Here is an 18,257-nt window from a genome sequence, read left to right on the forward strand (position 1 = left end):
TGCAGACACTTTGGGCTCGATATTAGCGGGGAGGAGACTGGGCGCGTGGCAAACCCGCATGAACCAAACTTACCGTTTCCGATGCGATCGCACATTGATTGATAGTGGTTAACGTCCTCTCTGGGTTTCATGCCCGGCAGCTAGCCTGATTGACAGGCTGGCTGCCATCAGGAGCTGCAATGCGAGAGGGGAGCGGGAAAGAGAGAGAGCCAGACGTCATCCGCGCTGGACTGGAAGACGGGGGGGCGCGCGGAGAGGAGAAGATTGGGAGGGTGAGATTGGGGGGACATTGGGAGGGTGAAGAAGGGGACATTGGAGTGGGAGACATCGGACATCGGAGCAGGTTTCAAAAGGTAGGTGCAGTTCGTGTTTTCATTTCATTGCATGGTTTTTTAATTTAATTTATTTTGTTTCTTTTTCCCTGATCAGGCATGAATCAGAGGCGGTGGGCAAGCCGCCCAGGTAAGTTAAAAATGTTTCTAATCCTTTCATCTGTCACAAGTAAAGTGCCTTAAGTACCTCAATGAAGTACATTTGGCTCTTTAACTGTCATCCCGCCGGCTTTAATTGCCGGTGGGACTTCCGTTTTCGGGTCGCCCGCATGCACACAGGTGGGTCCCTGGGAAACTCGGAAGCCGGCTGGTTGGAGCCGGTTTCTGAACCCGGACGGGATTTGCACGATTTTCGGAGACCCCCTGCCTCCAACGCACCGGCATTTGCCTCCTAAAATCACCCCCTTTGTGTCCTCCTCGCAACTTGCTTTTCCACCTATCTTTGTATCATCAGAAAATTTGGCCACAATACACTCTGTTCCTTCATCCAAGTCATTGATATATATTGTAAATAGTTGAGGCCCCAGCACTGATCCCTGCGGCACCCCACTAGTTAAAGATTGCCATTTTGAAAATGACTCCTTTATCTCGACTCTTTGTTTTCTGTTAGTTAGCCAATCCTTTATCCACACCAGTATATTACCCCCAACACCATGAGCGCTTACTTTGTGCAGTAACCTTTTATGTGGCACCTTATCGAATGCCTTTTGGAAATCCAAATTTACTGCATCCATTGGTTCCCCTTTATCCACCCTGCCCATTACTTCCTCAAAGAACTCTAATAAATTTGTCAGACATGATTTCCCCTTCATAAAACATTGTTGACTCTCCTTGATTGTATTATCAGTCTCCAAATGTCCTGCTACTACTTCCTCAATAATGGATTCTAGCATTTTCCCAATGACAGATGTTAGATAACTGGTCTATAGTACCTGCTTTCTGTCTCACTCCCTTCTTGAATAGGGGAGTTAGGTTTGCGGTTTTCCAATCTGCTGGGACCTTTCCAGAATCTAGTGAATTCTGGAAGATTACAACCAATGCATCTACCATCTCTGTACCCACTTCCTTTAAGAACCTCGGATGCAAGCCATCAGGTCCAGGGGACTTGTCAGCCTTTAGACCCATTAGTTTACTTAGTACTCTTTCTCTAGTGATTGTTTTTTGTTCCTCCCTCCCCTTTGCCCCTTGATTATCCATTATTATTGGTATGTTATTAGTGTCTTCTACTTTGAAGACGGATACAAAATATCTGTTCAATTCCTCTGCCATTTCCTTGTTTTCCATTATTATTTTGCCAGTCTCATCCTTTAAGGGACCAATGTTTACTTTAGCTACCCTCTTCCTTTTTATATACTTGTAGAAGCTTTTACTGTCAGTTTTTATATTTCTTGCTGGTTTACTCTCAATTTATTTTCTCCCTTCATTATTCTTTTAGCCAACCTTTGCTGGTTTTTAAAGTTTTCCCAATCTTCGGGCTTACCAGTAATCTTTGCCACGTTGTATGCTTTTTCAACCTGATACCATCCTTGACTTCCTTACTTAGCCGTGGTTGGTTCACCCTTTTTGTGGAGTCTTTCCTCCTCACAGGGATATATTTTTGTTGCGAGTCATAAAATATCTTTTTAAATGTTTGCCACTGCTTATCCACCATCATACTATCTAATCTGTTTACCCAGTCCACTTTAGCCAATTCCACCCTCATTCCTTTATAATTGCCCTTATTTAAGTTTAATACCCATGATGTGGAGATGCCGGTGATGGACTGGGGTTGACAAATGTAAACAATCTTACAACACCAGGTTATAGTCCAACAATTTTATTTTAAAATCACAAGCTTTCGGAGATTATCCCCTTCGTCAGGTGAATGAGTGAAAGATTCTCAAATCGCATATCTTATATTAGGCTGGGACAGCATCACACCAATCAAAAGGTGTCGTTGTTGTTCAAACAGGCCAGTCACGGAGAACAGTCATACAGAACAGAACGGACTATTGCAACCAGGACAACCAGGAACACTACAGACAGTTACCCGCAGATCCGACCAAAGAACACACCCACCAGCTCAACAAACTGATCAAGACCTTCGATCCAGACCTTCAAAGCATCCTACGTGCTCTCATCCCACGTACTCCCCGCGTGGGAGACTTCTACTGCCTCCCAAAGATACACAAAGCCAACATACCCGGACGTCCTATCGTATCAGGCAACGGAACCCTGTGTGAGAACCTCTCTGGATACGTCGAGGGCATCCTGAAACCTATCGTACAGGGAACCCCCAGCTCTGTCGTGACACTACAGACTTCCTACAAAAACTCAGCACCCACGGACCAGTTGAACCAGGAACACTTCTCACCACTCTACACTAGTATCCCCCACGATGACGGCATCGCTGCAACAGCCTCAGTACTCAACACCAACAGCCAATCTCCAGACGCCATCCTACAACTCATCCGCTTCATCCTGGATCACAACGTCTTCACCTTCGATAACCAGTTCTTTACCCAAACACACGGAACAGCCATGGGGACCAAATTCGCACCCCAATACGCCAACATTTTCATGCACAAGTTCGAGCATGACTTCTTCACTGCACAGGATCTCCAACCAACGCTATACACCAGATACATCGACGACATTTTCTTCCTATGGACCCACGGCGAAGAATCACTGAAGAGACTACATGATAACATCAACAAGTTCCATCCCACCATCAAACTCACCATGGACTACTCCTCAGAATCGGTTTCTTTCTTGGACACACAAATCTCCATCAAAGACGGGCACCTCAGCACCTCAATCTACCGCAAGCCCACGGACAACCTCACGATGCTCCACTTTTCCAGCTTCCATCCCAACCACGTCAAAGAGGCCATCCCCTATGGACAGGCCCTACGAATACACAGAATCTGCTCAGACGAGGAGGAACGCGATGGACACCGACAGACGCTGAAAGACGCCCTTGTAAGAACGGGATATGACGCTCGACTTGTCGATCGACAGTTCCGACGGGCCACAGCGAAGAATCGCATAGACCTCCTCAGAAGACAAACACGGGACGCAACCAACAGAGTACCCTTCGTTGTCCAGCACTTCCCCGGAGCGGAGAAACTACACCATATTCTCCGCAGCGTTCAACATGTCATCGATGACGACGAACACCTCGCTAAGGCCATCCCCACACCTCCATTACTTGCCTTCAAACAGCCACCCAACCTCAAACAGACCATCGTTCGCAGCAAATTACCCAGCTTTCAGGAGAACAGCGTCCACGACACCACACAACCCTGCCACGGCAACCTCTGCAAGACATGCCAGATCATCGACACGGATACCACCATCACACGAGAGGACACCACCCACCAGGTACATGGTTCATACTCCTGTGACTCGGCCAACGTTGTCTACCTCATACGTTGCAGGAAAGGATGCCCCGGAGCATGGTACATTGGCGAGACCATGCAGACACTGCGACAACGGATGAACGGACACCGCGCAACAATCGCCAGACAGGAGGGTTCCCTCCCAGTCGGGGAACACTTTAGCAGTCAAGGACATTCAGCCACTGATCTTCAGGTCAGCGTTCTCCAAGGCGGCCTTCGAGACACACGACAACGCAAAATCGTCGAGCAGAAGTTGATAGCCAAGTTCCGCACCCATGAGGACGGCCTCAACCGGGATCTTGGGTTCATGTCACGCTACACGTAACCCCACCAGCAAAAAGGGAAAAAAAAGTTATGTGTTTTAATATTCTCTCTCTCTCTGCCATTTGGGTCTCTTTCTTTCTGTCTGTGTAATTGACACAATGTATATCCAGTGTACTGGGACGTGCTGTTCTCCGTGACTGGCCTGTTTGAACAACAACGACACCTTTTGATTGGTGTGATGCTGTCCCAGCCTAAGATATGCGATTGAGAATCTTTCACTCATTCACCTGACGAAGGGGATAATATAGTCCAACAATAAAATTGTTGGACTATAACCTGGTGTTGTAAGATTGTTTACATAAGTTTAATACAGTAGTTTCAGACCCAAGATCGTCACTCTCAAACTGGATGTGAAATTCTATCATGTTACGATCACTGCTTCCCAAGGGATCCTTTACTTTGAGATCATTAATTAATCCTGTTTCGTTACAACAACTTGCATTTATATCGTGCATTTAATGTAGTAAGCCTATACAGTCACAATCTGTACCTGTACTCGGTTGAAAAACTAAAGAAACAAATTGCTGATATATGGAATATGGTGGGCTTTTAATAATCATAAATTGATATCTGCTTCGTCGACGAGCTGTCATGGGATGCACAGCAGGCGTTTGCAGCTCGCTGGTCTAATCTAAACGAGGCACGAAGCCCAATTTCGATCCGGCCTCTGGCTCACCTGTTCCAATGCAGGGATCATTCCCTGCACCCAGTTCATGTGGCATGTCAGCGCTATTCAGTTTCTAACTCATGGAATGCAACGTTAACCTTCGGCTTCTTTTCTCCACTACAAATCGTCTCCTTAAACTCCTCTCCCATGCCCTCTCTGCCCTGACATCCAACAAGTGCAAGGAGCTCACTGACTTCTTTGTCACTAAGATCGATATCATCTGTTCAGCTGACTCTGCTGCATCCCCTCGCCCAAAGCCAAACTTCCCCTAAGGTTCCCTTCCTGCCCTAACTCTGAACCTACATCTTTCTCGAGATTCACTATCTCTCCGCATGCCCTATTTAAGCTCATCTTGTCCACAGACACACATCCTGCTTGCTCAACCCCATTCCCACTAAATTGCTGACCATCCAAATTCCTTTCCTGACCCCATGCTCGTTGATATTGTAAATAGTTTCCTCCCCTCAGGTACTTTCTGCTCCCTTTCAAAACCACTGTCCTCATCCCACTCTTCAAAAAACCCATCCTCGACTCCTCTGTCCTTGCAAACTATCGTCCCCATCTCCAGCTTCCCTTTCCTCTTCAAAAGTCCTTGAATGTGTTGTCACCTCCCAAATCGGTGCTTATCTGTCTCACAACTCCATGTTTGAATCTCTCTAACCTGGTTACTGTCCCTGCCACAGCACTGAAATGGCCTTAATCAAAGTCACAAATGACATCCTCTGTGACTGTGATTGTGGTGCACTATCCATCCTCATCCTTCTCAACCTCACTAACCTTTGAAATGGTCAACCACATAATCCTTCAACGCCTCTCCTCTGTGGTCCAGCTCAGTGGGACTGTGCTTGCTCAGTTCCACTCATAGCCAGAGCATCTTTAGCAATAGTGTCTCTTCCCACACCCGCACTGTTACCTCTGGAGTTCCCCCAAGGATCTATTCTTGGCCTCCTCCTCTTTTCCATCCAAAGACATAGCATCAGGTACCATATGCACGCTGATGACACCTAGTTGGCTCCCGCCACAACTCCGTACCCTTGCCACCGATCCCCCTCCCCGTCCACCATCTCGGGTTGAAGCCGACTGTTCGCAATCTGGTTGTATTGATCTCCACTCCCAATCCCTATTGACTCACCCTCTAGATCTGTCCACTTTACTGACATGTGGTGACTTCTCTAACATCTAAATTCTATCCATTGTCCTTCAATAATCCCCTCGCAGTTCTGTACCCCCATAAGTTCGTAAACATCCCATTGCAAATAAACCTCATTGCCAAAGTTAAATGAGTATGTTTTCTGTTTTTTTCATGAAAGCATACACATCAGAAATGCAATTTGCCTTTATTTATTTTAACGTCTAGCAAGAGGGGTTAATAACTTCAAGTACTGTAACCATTGCTTATTCCTCCATGTTTACATAGAGACTTGGGAAGTAATGTTGCTTCAGCCAGATAAATTCCCTCAAGACAAAAATTTCCATTTATGCCTCACCTCTCCGTAGAAATAGATCAACTTCCTGCTCAGCATCTCCCTAAACATCAACTAGAGCAAGATATCACCTTACAGAATGTAAACGTGGCATCGTCGATCAAAAACCCATCCATAAAAGGAATAATTTTTTAAAGGTTGAATCAGAATGACTCTTGGTGTGTGCATGTGCAGATGGATATCAGGTGAGGAAAGAATCTGGCCTGATGTACTTGTGGTAACCTGTCGACCCTCATCATCAAAGCTCATATGTGGATAATGGTCAATTGGGTAAGAAACCAGATGGTGACACTGTATCTCAGCAAGGCATCAGTGACTTCTCAAGGGAGGATAGCTGGGAGAGAATTGGTGAGACAAAAGTCAAATGCTAACCTGTATGATTTTGTGGAGGAAATGTAAAAAGAGCCAAAGAGCCAATTTTCCATGATTTTTCATTGGCACTGTGATTCATAGTCCAGTACTGGGGTATCTGGAAAATGTGAAGGAAAATTTCTAATGGCTGCACATCTCCTTCAACAAAACTGGAGCAAAGGGGAAACTAAAAAGGGCTAACACTATATATATATATATATATGTACACACACATACATACACATATATCTACATATATCAAACAAGAGAAAAATATTTGCCTAGCATCCATTTTAATTGGTTTAAAATTTAGAAATAACCCATACACTCTCACAAACGTTTGCAGGAATGGTGATGCATCCTGGGTTTAATGCCAAAGCACTCAAGTCAACTTATAGCACAGGAGAAGGCAACCAACTGTGTTTTTGTTAGCTCTGACTGGAGCAGCCCACTCTAATCCCATTTTTTTGCTCTATCCACATACTCTGTTCTTCATTTTCAAACACTTATCCAATTCTCTTTTAAATGATGTTACCGTTTCTGCCTCAACAGCTAATTGTGGTAAACTATTCCTCTTCTAATACTGTGTGGGAAAAAAAGACAACTTCCCTTCATTCTTCAAGTGAGAATCATAAATTTTTGTCCCTTGATATCAATTTGCCAACCAGCGGAAGCAAGCTTTCACTGTTTACTCTTACAAAACCTTTCATAATTTTGAAAACCTCTATTAAATTCCCCTTTAACCTTTACTGTTCCAGTGAGGGAAAATAACATTTTTTTAGCCTTTCTTCGTAACTATAGCTTTTCATTGATTCCAATATCCTCCCATAATGGGAAGCCCAGAACTTCATGCAATACTCAAACTATGGCCTAACCACTGTGTACGAATTTAACATTTTCTTGCTTTTATATTCAACTCCATGTATAAAACCTAGAATCGTATTTGCCTTCTTATGGTCCTTTATATCTGCACTCCTACCATTATACATCTATGCATCTGCACCCTTAGATCTCTCTGTTCCTCTACTGTAAAGAATCTTACCATTCTTTTCTGCAAAATGTGTTATTTGACATTTGTATTTGTTACTTACGTACCCACTGCACTAATTGTCTAAGTTCTCCTGTAATATCAACTTCACGGTTTGCCGTGCCCTCACACTTGGATATAATTTCCCTTGTTATATTTTTGTACTTAGGTAATTTTCTTGTGTTCAGAGAACATTGCAATAAGCAATCCGTTGCTCCCTGGGAACCACATTGCATCTTTACTACACCTCGTCACACATATGTCCAAATCATTTATATAAATGGAAAACAAAGAGGTCCCACCACAGATCCAAGCTGCACATCATGATCCACATCCTGCCAATCTGAAAAACATCCATTCACCCTCATTCTTTCCTTTCTATCCCATAGTCTTCCCTCTATCCATGTGACTACTTTCCTTTTAATACAATATGCCTTAAATTTCATAACCAGTCTCTTATGTGGCACCTTGTCAAATGCCATCTAAAAATCCAAATGCAAGATCCATTGCGTTCACTTTATCTATACATTGATTTTCTAAAAAATTAAAATCAGTCAAGCATGACCTGCCCATTACAAGCCCATGTCTTTCTAAGTGTTCACTAATTTCATTTCATATTATGAACTCTAGAAGTTTACCCACTACTGAGGTAACATTAATTGGCTTGTAATGTTCTGGCTTATAATTTTCCCCTTTCTTGAACAGACTCATTTAAGAAACAGCTACATGCTGTAAGGAGAAGACAGTTGGGAGGATGAGATCAAAAGGCCCATTTCACGCAAATCTACCAATTCATAGAATCATACAGCACAGAAGGCCATTCGGCCCGTTGTGCCTGTGCTGGTACTTTGAAAGAGCTTCCCAATTCGTCCCACTCCCCAGCTCCTTCCCCATAGCCCTGCAAATTTTTCCTTTTCAAGCATATATCCAATTCCTTTTTGAAAATTACTATTGAATCTGCTTCCTCCGCCCTTTCAGTTCATTCCAGATTGTAACAACTCGCTGAGTAAAAATAATTCTCCTCATCTCCCCCCTGGTTCTTTTACAATTACCATAAATCTGTGACCTCTGGTTACCGACCCTCCTGCCAGTGGAAACAGTTTCTCCCAATCTACTCTATCAAAACCCTTCATAATTTTTGAACACCGTCATTAGCTCTCCTCTTAAGCTTCTCTGCTCTAAGGAGAACAATCCCAGCTTCTCTAGTCTCTCCACACAACTGAAGTCCTCATCCCAGATATCATTCTAGTAAATCTCCTCTGCGCCCTCTCTAATTGCATATATGTAATCTTATATATATATATATATATATATATATACCATTTCCAGGAAGGCAGCGAATTCAAAATTATGGGCAATGCACTGAGAATTTGATACCATAGAATCACAGAAAATTTACAGCACAGAAGAAGGCATATCGTGTCTGCGCCGGCCGAGAAATGACCCAACCAGCCTAATCCCACTTTCCCGCATTTGGTCCATAGCCCTGCAGGTCATGGCTCTTCAGGTGCACATCCAGGTACTTTTTAAAAAATAAGTTGAGGGTTTCTGCCTCTACCACCCTCTCAAGCAGTGAGTTCCAGACCCCCACCACCTTCTGGGTGAAAACATTTTTCCTCATTTCCACCAATCACTTTAAATCTATGCCCCCTGATTATTGACCCCTCCGCTAAGGGAAATAGGTCCTTACTATCTACTCTATCTAGGCCCCTCATAATTTTGTACACCTCAATCAAATCAACCCTCAGCCTCCTCTGTTCCAAGGAAAACAACCCCAGCCTATCCAATCTGTCGTCATCGCTAAAATTCTCCAGTCCTGGCAACATCCTCGTAAATCTCCTCTGCATCCTCTCTAGTGCAATTACATCCTTCTTATAATGTGGTGACCAGAACTGTGCGCAGTACTCAAGCTGTGGCCTAACTAGTGTTTTATACAGTTCCAGTATCACATCCCTGCTTTTATATTCTATGCCTCGGCTAATAAAGGAAAGCATTCCATATGCCTTCTTAACCACCTTATCTACCTGTCCTGCTACTTCAGGGATCTGAGGATATGCATTCCAAGGTCCCTAACTTCCTCTACACCTCTCAGTATCCTCCCATTTATTGTGTATTCCCATGCCTTGTTTGCTCTCCCCAATGCATTACCTCACACTTCTCCGGATTGAACTCCAAATCGCCACTTTTCTGCCCATCTGACCAGTCCATTGATATCTTCCTGCAATCTACAGCTTTCCTCCTCACTATCAACCACACGGCCTATTTTTGTGTCACCCGCAAATTTCTTAATCATGCCCCCTACGTTTAAGTCCGAATCGTTAATGTATACCACAAAAGGCAAACGACCTAGTACCGAGCCCTGCGGAACCCCACTGGAAACAGCCTTCTAGTCGCAAAAACACCCGTCGACCATTACCCTTTGCTCTGCCACTGAGCCAATTTTGGATCCAATTTGCCACATTCCCTTGGATCCCATGGGCCTTTTCTTTTTTGACCAATCTGCCATGTGGGACCTTGTCAAAAGACTTGCTAAAAGCCATGTAGACTAAATCAATTGCGCTACCCTCATCCATCCTCCTTGTGACCTCCTCGAAAAATTCAATCAAGTTAGTCAGACACAACCTCCCCTTAACAAATCCGTGCTGACTGTCCTTGATTAGTCCGTGCTTTTCTAAGTGACAGTTTATCCTGTCCCTCAGAATGGATTCCAATAATTTGCCCACCACCGAGGTTAGGCTGACTGGCCTGTAATTACTCGGTCTATCCTTCGCTCCCTTTTTAAACAATGGTACAACGTTAGTAGTCTTCCAATCCTCCGGCACTATATCCAATGAAGTTTGGAAAATGATTGTTAAAGCCTCCGCTATTTACTCCCTGGCTTCTTTTAACATCCTGGGATACATTTCATCCGGCCCTGGTGATTTATCCACTTTCAAAGATGCTAATCCCCTTAATACTTCTTCTCTCACTATGTTTATCCCATCCAATATTTCACACTCCTCCTCCTCAACTTCAATCCCTGCATCATCCCTCTCCTTTGTGAAGACAGATGCAAAGTATTCATTAAGAACCATACCCACATCTTCCACCTCTACACATAGTTTACCTTTTTGGTCTCTAATAGGCCCTACTCTTTCCTTAGTTATCCTCTTGCTCTTAATGTATTTATAAAACATCTTTGGGTTTTCTTTGATTTTACCAGCTAATATTTTTTCATGCCCTCTCTTTGCTTTCCTAATTTCCTTTTTAACTTCACCCCTGCACTTTGTATACTCCTCTAAGCTTTCCGTAGTATTGAGTTCCCAATGTGTATCATAGACTTTCTTTTTCTGCCTTATCTTACCCTGAATGCTTCTTGACATCCAGGGGGCTCTAGATTTGGTAGCCCCTCCCTTTTTCTTTGCGGGAACATGTTTACCCTGAACCCCTTGAATCACCTCTTTGAATGTCTCCCACTGCTCTGACACTGATTTACCTTCAAGTAGCTGTTTCCAGCTTACTTCTGCTAAATCACTTCTCAGTTTAGTAAAATTGGCCTTTCTCCAATTGAAAACTTTAACTCCTGCTCTGTCTTTGTCCTTCTCCATAACTATGCTAAAACCAACTGTGTTATGATCACTACCACCAAAATGCTCTCCCACTGCTACTTCTTCCACCTGCCCCTCTTCATTTTCTAGTAAACAGTAAAAGGTAATGCTTTCAAATAAACTGAAAAGTTTACAGATAATACAACTTAAATAAATCTGTACCAACAATGCACAGCAGATGGCACTGAAACTCAGTTCAGCAATGTTCTTACTAGATTTTCAGTGCAGCTTGCCGGTGCATGTCTGAAATTTCAAACTATTGTCTACGAGCTCAAAATACTCAGAATTACAATTGTAGATTTTGCCCTTCCAAACATAGTTGTGCCTAGGTAGAGCATTTTGAGCCATAGGCAGTAACATGAAGTATTATTGGTGGTTACCAAGTCCCGTTCACCTATCAACCATGTGCTCGCTAACCTATATTGGCTGCCGGTCCAGGAATGCCTCGATTTTAAAATTCTCATTCTTGTTTTCAAATCCCTCCATGGCCTCATCCCTCCCTAGCTCTGTAACCTCCTTCGGCCCTACAACCCTCCGAGATCTCTGCACTCCTCCAATGTAAAGATAAACCCAACAACTATAGCCCAGTAAGTTTAACCTTGGTGGTGAGGAAACTTTTGGAAACAATAATCCGGGACAGAATTAACAGTCACTTGGGCGAGTGTGGATTGATTAGGGAAAGCCAGGACGGATTTGTTAAAACGGCAAATCGTGTTTAACCAAATTGATAGAGTTTTTTGATGAGGTAACAGAGAGGGTAGATGAGGGCAATGCAGTTGATGTGATGTATATGGATTTTCAAAAGGCGTTTGATACCACATGGTAGGCTTGCTGTTAAGATTGCGGCCCGTGGAATAAAGGGGGCAATAGCAACATGGATACAAAATTGGCTAAATGACAGGAAACAGAGAGTAGTGGTGAACGGTTGTTTTTCGGACTGGAGGGAGGTGTGCAATGGTATTCCCCAGGGGCCGGTGCTGGGACCACTGCTTTTCTTGATATATATGACTTGGACTTGGGAGTACAGGGCACAATTTCAAAATTTGCAGATGACACATAATTTGGAAGGGTAGTGAACAGTGAGGAGGATAGTGATAGATTTCAAGAGGATATAGACATGCTGGTGGCATGGACGGACACGTGGCAGATGACGTTTAACGTGGAAAAATGCGAGGTGATGCATTTCGGTAGGAAAAATGAGAAGAGGCAATATAAACTAGAGGGCACAGTTCTAAAAGGGGTGGAGGAACAGAGGGATCTGGGGGTACATGTGCACGAATCGTTGAAGGTGGCAGGACAGGTTAAGAAAGCGGTTAAAAAAGCATATGGAGTCCTGTGCTTTATGAATAGAGGCATAGAGTACAAAAACAAGGAAGTCATGAACCTTCATAAAACACTGGTTCGACCACAACCGGAGTATTGTGATCGCACTTTAGGATGGATGTGAAGGTCTTAGAGAGGGTGCAGAGGAGATTTACTAGAATGATTCCACGGATGAGGGACTTAAATTACGTGGATAGACTGGAGAAGCTGTGATTGTTCTCCTTGGAACAGAGAAGGTTGAGGAGATTTGATAGAGGTATTCAAAATTATAAAGGGTCTAGACAGAGTAGATAGAGAGAAACTGTTCCCATTGGCAGAAGGGTCAAGAACCAGAGGGCATAGATTTAAGGTGTTTGGTAAAAGAACCAAAAGGTGACATGAGGAAAAACATTTTTTAAGCAGCGAGCGGTTGGGATCTGAAATGCACTGCTCGAGGGAGTGGTGGAGGCAGATTCAATCATGGCCTTCAAAAGGGAACTGGATAAGTACTTGAAACAAAAAAATGTGCAGGGCTACGGGGATAGGGCGGGGAAGTGGGACTAGCTGGATTGCTCGTGCATAGAGCCGGCGCGGACTCGATGGGCCGAATCGTCTCCTTCCGTGCTGTAACCTTTCTATGATTCTTGCCTCTTGTGCATCGCCGATTTTAATCACTCCACCGTTGGCGGCCCTGACTTCAGCTGTGGAACTCCCCCCCGCCCCCCCCCCCACCTAAGCCTCTCCTCCTTTCTGCCTCTCTCTCTCCTCCTTCAAGACGCTCCTTAAAACCTACTTCTTTGGCCAAGCTTTTGGTCACTTGTCCTAATATCTCTTTATGTGGCTCATTGGCAAAGTTTGTTTGATAACGCTCCTGGGAAGCGTCTTGGGACGTTTTACTACATTAAAGGCGCTATATAAATGCAAGTTGTTGTTATAGGTCCATCAATCATGTTGTAATAATTTGAGGTAATGAATTAAGCCATCATACAGAAAGCATATGGCTTAAGAGTATCGGGATGAATGTGCTGAACAAGTGTCATGACATCACTGTTCAGTTTCACCATCTTAGTCTCAATACTGCATAACTAGCTTGATAAAGAAAATTGTCCCTCATATTCAATGTGAAAAGAAGATAAAAAATAAATACATCTTTTAAAAACACATCCATTGCTCCTGGCTGCTTACCATTTTCAGGATGATTAGTATAAATCATGATGGTAGATGAAGTCGGAGTGCCTAGCATAGCTCTCTGTAAATATTACAGTTGTAGAAGGCTGAGTATTTTTACAACAAAGGATACTTATGCAAGCTGATTTTCAAGACACTCATCCAGTGAAAAACCTCATGACTGAACTACCAGACTCTGCAAAGTTATATATAATGGATTAATTCAACACATTTTCCTGAATTTTTAAAATGGCATTATTTATAAATTTGTCAGTTGCAAATTAAAACAATTAGTATGAAATACAGCGAGCATTAAAACATTACATTTTTTGTGCCTCCTAGCCTTCTTTGTACAGCTTCCCATAAATCTGCCACCATTTGGAAATATCTCACTGTGACTTGTGAAATTGTACGATGACATTATACAGCACAGATAGAACATGTCTAAGCAAAAAGCAAAACCTTAACTGCATGCTCATAAGGATGATCATTCGCTTTCTATTAGATGATAAGTAAATTGTCACACATAATTCAGCAATGGAAGGATTGTATTTTGAAATTGTTTAATTAAAGCTGGCTGCAGGGGGGTGGGTGGATTACCCATAGTTTATTACAGGTTTTCTCACAGATTTAGAAGTGAAAATGCTTTTGAAAAACTTTGATATCTGATTGCCCGTCCGTTATGCACCACTCCCGATTTCCGTTCCCACTGAGGTCAAGGTGAAGGTGTAGAACGGTCAGTCAATCCTCATTAATCTTCAATTGATTGGGAAATCAAATTGCCAACGGCATTCTGGAGGACGAGTTCATGGAATGTATTTGAGGCAGTTTCCTAGAATATGGAACCAACCAGAGAACAGGCTATTTTAGATCCTGTATTGTGTAATGAGACAGGGTTAATTAGTAATCTCACAGTAAAGGATCCTCTGGGGAAGAGTGATCATAATATGATAGAATTTCACATTGAGTTTGAGAGTGAAGTACTTAAGTCAGAAACTAGAGTCTTAAACTTAAATAAAGCCAATTATATAAGTATGAGGGGTGAGTTGGCTCAGGTAGATTGGGAAATTAGATTAAAAAGGTATGACAGTAGATAAGCAATGGAAAACATTTAAAGAAATACTTAAATATTCTCAACGAATATACATTCCATTGAGAAATAAAAACTCCATGGGAAAAATGATTCATCTGTGGCTAACTAAAGAAGTTAAGGATAGTATTAAATTAAAAGAAGAGGCCTATAATGTTGTGAAGAGTAGTAAGACAGGATTGGGACAGTTTTAGAAACCAGCAAAGGATGGCCAAAAAATTGATAAAAAGGGAGAAAATAGAATATGAAAGTAAACTACCAAGAAATATAAAAACGGATTGTAAGAGCTTCGACAAGTATGTAAAAAGTGAGTAGCAAAAGTAAGCATCGGTCCCTTAGAGGCTGAGACAGGAGAAATTATAATGGGGAATAAGGAAATGGCAGAGACGCTAAACAAATATTTTGTATCTGTCTTCACTGTGATGTGGAGATGCCGGTGATGGACTGGGGTTGACAAATGTAAAGAATCTTACAACACCAGGTTATAGTCCAACAGTTTTGACTATAACCTGGTGTTGTAAGATTCTTTACATTTGTCTTCACTGTAGAAGACACTAAAAGCATACCAGAAATAGTGGGGAACCAAGGGGCTAATGAGAGTGAGGAACTTAAAGTAATTAATATCAGTAGAGGAAAAGTACTGGAGAAACTAATGGGACTAAAAGCCAATAAATCCACAGGACCTGATGGCCTACATCCTAGGGTTCAAAAAAAGATGGCTGCAGAGATAGTGGATGCATTGGTTATGATCTTTTAAAATTCCCTAGAGTCTAGAATGGTCCCAGCGGATTGGAAAGTAGCAAATGTAATTCCGCTATTTAAGAAAGGAGGGAGAGAGAAAACAGGGAATTACAGGCCAGTTAGCCTGACAGTCGTCGGGAAAATGCTGGAATCCATTATTAAGGAAGTGGTAACAGGGCACTTAGAAAATCATAATATGATTAGGCAGAGTCAACATGGTTTTATGAAAGGGAAATCATATTTGACAAACCTATTAGAGTTTTTTTGAGGCTGTAACGAGCAGCGTAGATAGAGGGGAACCAATGGATGTAGTATATTTGGATTTTCAAAAGGCATTCGATAAGGTTGTTAAGCAAGATAAGGGCTCAAGGAGTAGGGAGTAATATAGTAGTATGGACAGAGGATTCGCTAACGGACAGAAAACAGTAGGGATAAACGGGCTTATTCAGGTTGGCAGGTTGTAACTAGTGGAGTGCCACAAGGATCAGTGCTTGGGCCTCAGCTATTTACAATCTATATTAATGACTTGGATGAAGGGGCTAAGTATAATGTATCCAAGTTTGCTGACAATACAAAGCTAGGTGAGAAAGTAAGCTGTGAGGAGGATGCAAAGAGTCTGCAAAGGGATATAGACAGGTTAAGTGAGTGGGCAAGAAGGTGGCAGATGGAGTGTCATGTGGGGAAATGTGAGGCTATTCAATTTGGTAGGAAGAATAGAAAAACAGAATATTTTTTAAATGTTGAGAAACTATTAAATGTTGGTGTTGAGAGATCGGGGTGTCCTCGTACAAGAAATACAGAAAATTAGCATGCAGGTACAGCAAGCAATTAGGAAGGCAAATGGTATGTTAGCCTTTAATGCAAGGGGGTTGGAGTATAAGAGTAAGGAAGTCTTGCGACAATTGTACAGGGCTTTGGTGAGACCTCACCTGGAGTACTGAGTACAGTTTTGGTCTCCTTATCTAAGGAAGGATACACTTGCCTTAGAGGCGGTGCAACGAAGGTTCACTACATTGATTCCTGGGATGAGAGGTTGTCCTCTGAGGAAAGATTGAGTAGAATGGGCCTATACTCTCTGGAGTTTAGAAGAATGAGAGGTGATCTCATTGAAACATACAAGATTCTGAGGGGGCTTGACAGAGTAGATGCTGAGAGGTTGTTTCCCCTGGCTGGAGAATCTAGAACTAGGGGGCATAGTTTCAGGATAAGGGGTCGGCCATTTAAGACTGAGAGGAGGAGGAATTTCTTCACTCAGAGGGTTGTGAATCTTTGGAATTCTCCACCCAAGGGGGCAATGGATGATGAGTCATTGAGTGTATTCAAGGCTGAGATAGATTTTTGGACTCTAGGGGAATCAAGGGATATGGGGCTCGGCTTGGAAAGTGGAGTTGAGGTTGAAGATCAGCCATGATCTTATTGAATGGCGGAGCAGGCTTGAGGGGCCATATGGCCTACTCCTGCTCCTATTTCTTATGTTCTTATGAATCTCAATAATCTGGTTTTCATCCCGGCCACAGTATCGAAACTGCCCTAACCTGTGTCACAAATGAGATCCTCTATGACTGTGGTACATTATCCCTCTTGAAGCTCTTTACAGCATTCGACACATTTGACCACACTATCCCCCTCCAATGTCTTCCTCCGTTATTTAGCTCAGTGGGTCTGCCTATGCTTGGCGCCACTCATCTATCCAGTCATAACCAGAGCAGTTCCAGCAATTGCTCTCCACCACCTCTCTTGACCTCACCACTGCCTCAGTTGTCAGAAACCCTGTCTGACAATCAATCTTAGATGAGCCACAATTTCTTTCAGTTAAACACTGGGAAGACCAAAGCCATAATTTTCATCCCCCATCCTTGCCACCGATTCATTCACTACCTGGCCACTGTCTCAGGCTGAACTAAACTGGAATGTTTGCAACTAAAGCACCATATTCAATCCTGTGCTGAGCTTCCAACCCCATAGCTTCTCCATCACAAAGACCACCTACTTCCACCTCTATATAATCGTCTGCCTCAGCTCACCTACTGTTGAAACCCTCGTCCATGCCGTTGTCACTTCCGGGCTCAACTATTCCAATGCCTTCAACCGAGGAGATCCTTATGAAACTGGAGAACATATTTCAACTAGACCAAAGGATGGTAGCAAGACACTTATGCACCAAAGCCCAAGTGCATTCCATATTATTCACCCTGAAGAGCATGACTATAAACTAAGAACAGTTTACCATCATGCTCTTTGGGATGAAAAATGCTTCAGCCACAATCCAGTGACTGGCAGATTCTGTCCTGATGGGGCCCTGACATGACATACAGCCATACATGGACAATGCTACCATTTTTAGTCAGACATGGGAAGGCTAACTTATCCACATGGCAGTTGTATTGGCCCAGTTACAACAGGGTGAACAATGAAGGCTGTGAACAGTCACATTGATATGGCTGAGATAAGATTAGGGCTCATGGGATTGGGGATAATATATTAGCATGGATTGAGAATTGATTAACGAACAGAAAACAGAGAGTAGGAATAAATGAGTCATTTTCCGGTTCGAAGGTTGTAACTAACAGGGTACCGCAAGGATCAGTGCTTGGGCCTCAGCTGTTTACAATATATATCAATGACTTAAATGAGGGCACCGAGTGTAATGTATCCAAGTTTGCTGAGGAGGATGCAAAGAGGCTGCAAAGGGATATGGACAGGTTAAGTGAGTGGGCAAATAGGTGGCAGATGGAGTACAATGTGGTGAAATGTGAAATTATCCATTTTGGTAGGAAGAATAGAAAAGCAGAATATTTTTTTAAG

At 43.0% G+C, this 18,257-nt stretch overlaps 1 protein-coding gene across 3 annotated transcripts in view; it reads right to left on the reverse strand.

Moving 5' to 3' along the window:
* Window positions 1–18,257, reverse strand: part of egln1a (egl-9 family hypoxia-inducible factor 1a) — a 116,141-nt gene that overhangs the window by 35,513 nt on the left and 62,371 nt on the right. The window contains exon 3 of one of the 3 annotated variants that reach the window (XM_067984139.1): window positions 14,168–14,453. The exons of the other annotated variants lie outside the window; for them this stretch is intronic. Coding sequence (XP_067840240.1) covers window positions 14,373–14,453 — 81 coding nt within the window. The 3' untranslated portion in view covers window positions 14,168–14,372. Of the gene's footprint in view, window positions 1–14,167; window positions 14,454–18,257 lie in introns of those variants that run through there. 3 annotated transcript variants of the gene reach the window in all.

This window comes from Heptranchias perlo, chromosome 5 (genome assembly GCF_035084215.1).
Source record: "Heptranchias perlo isolate sHepPer1 chromosome 5, sHepPer1.hap1, whole genome shotgun sequence".
NCBI lineage: Eukaryota > Metazoa > Chordata > Chondrichthyes > Hexanchiformes > Hexanchidae > Heptranchias > Heptranchias perlo.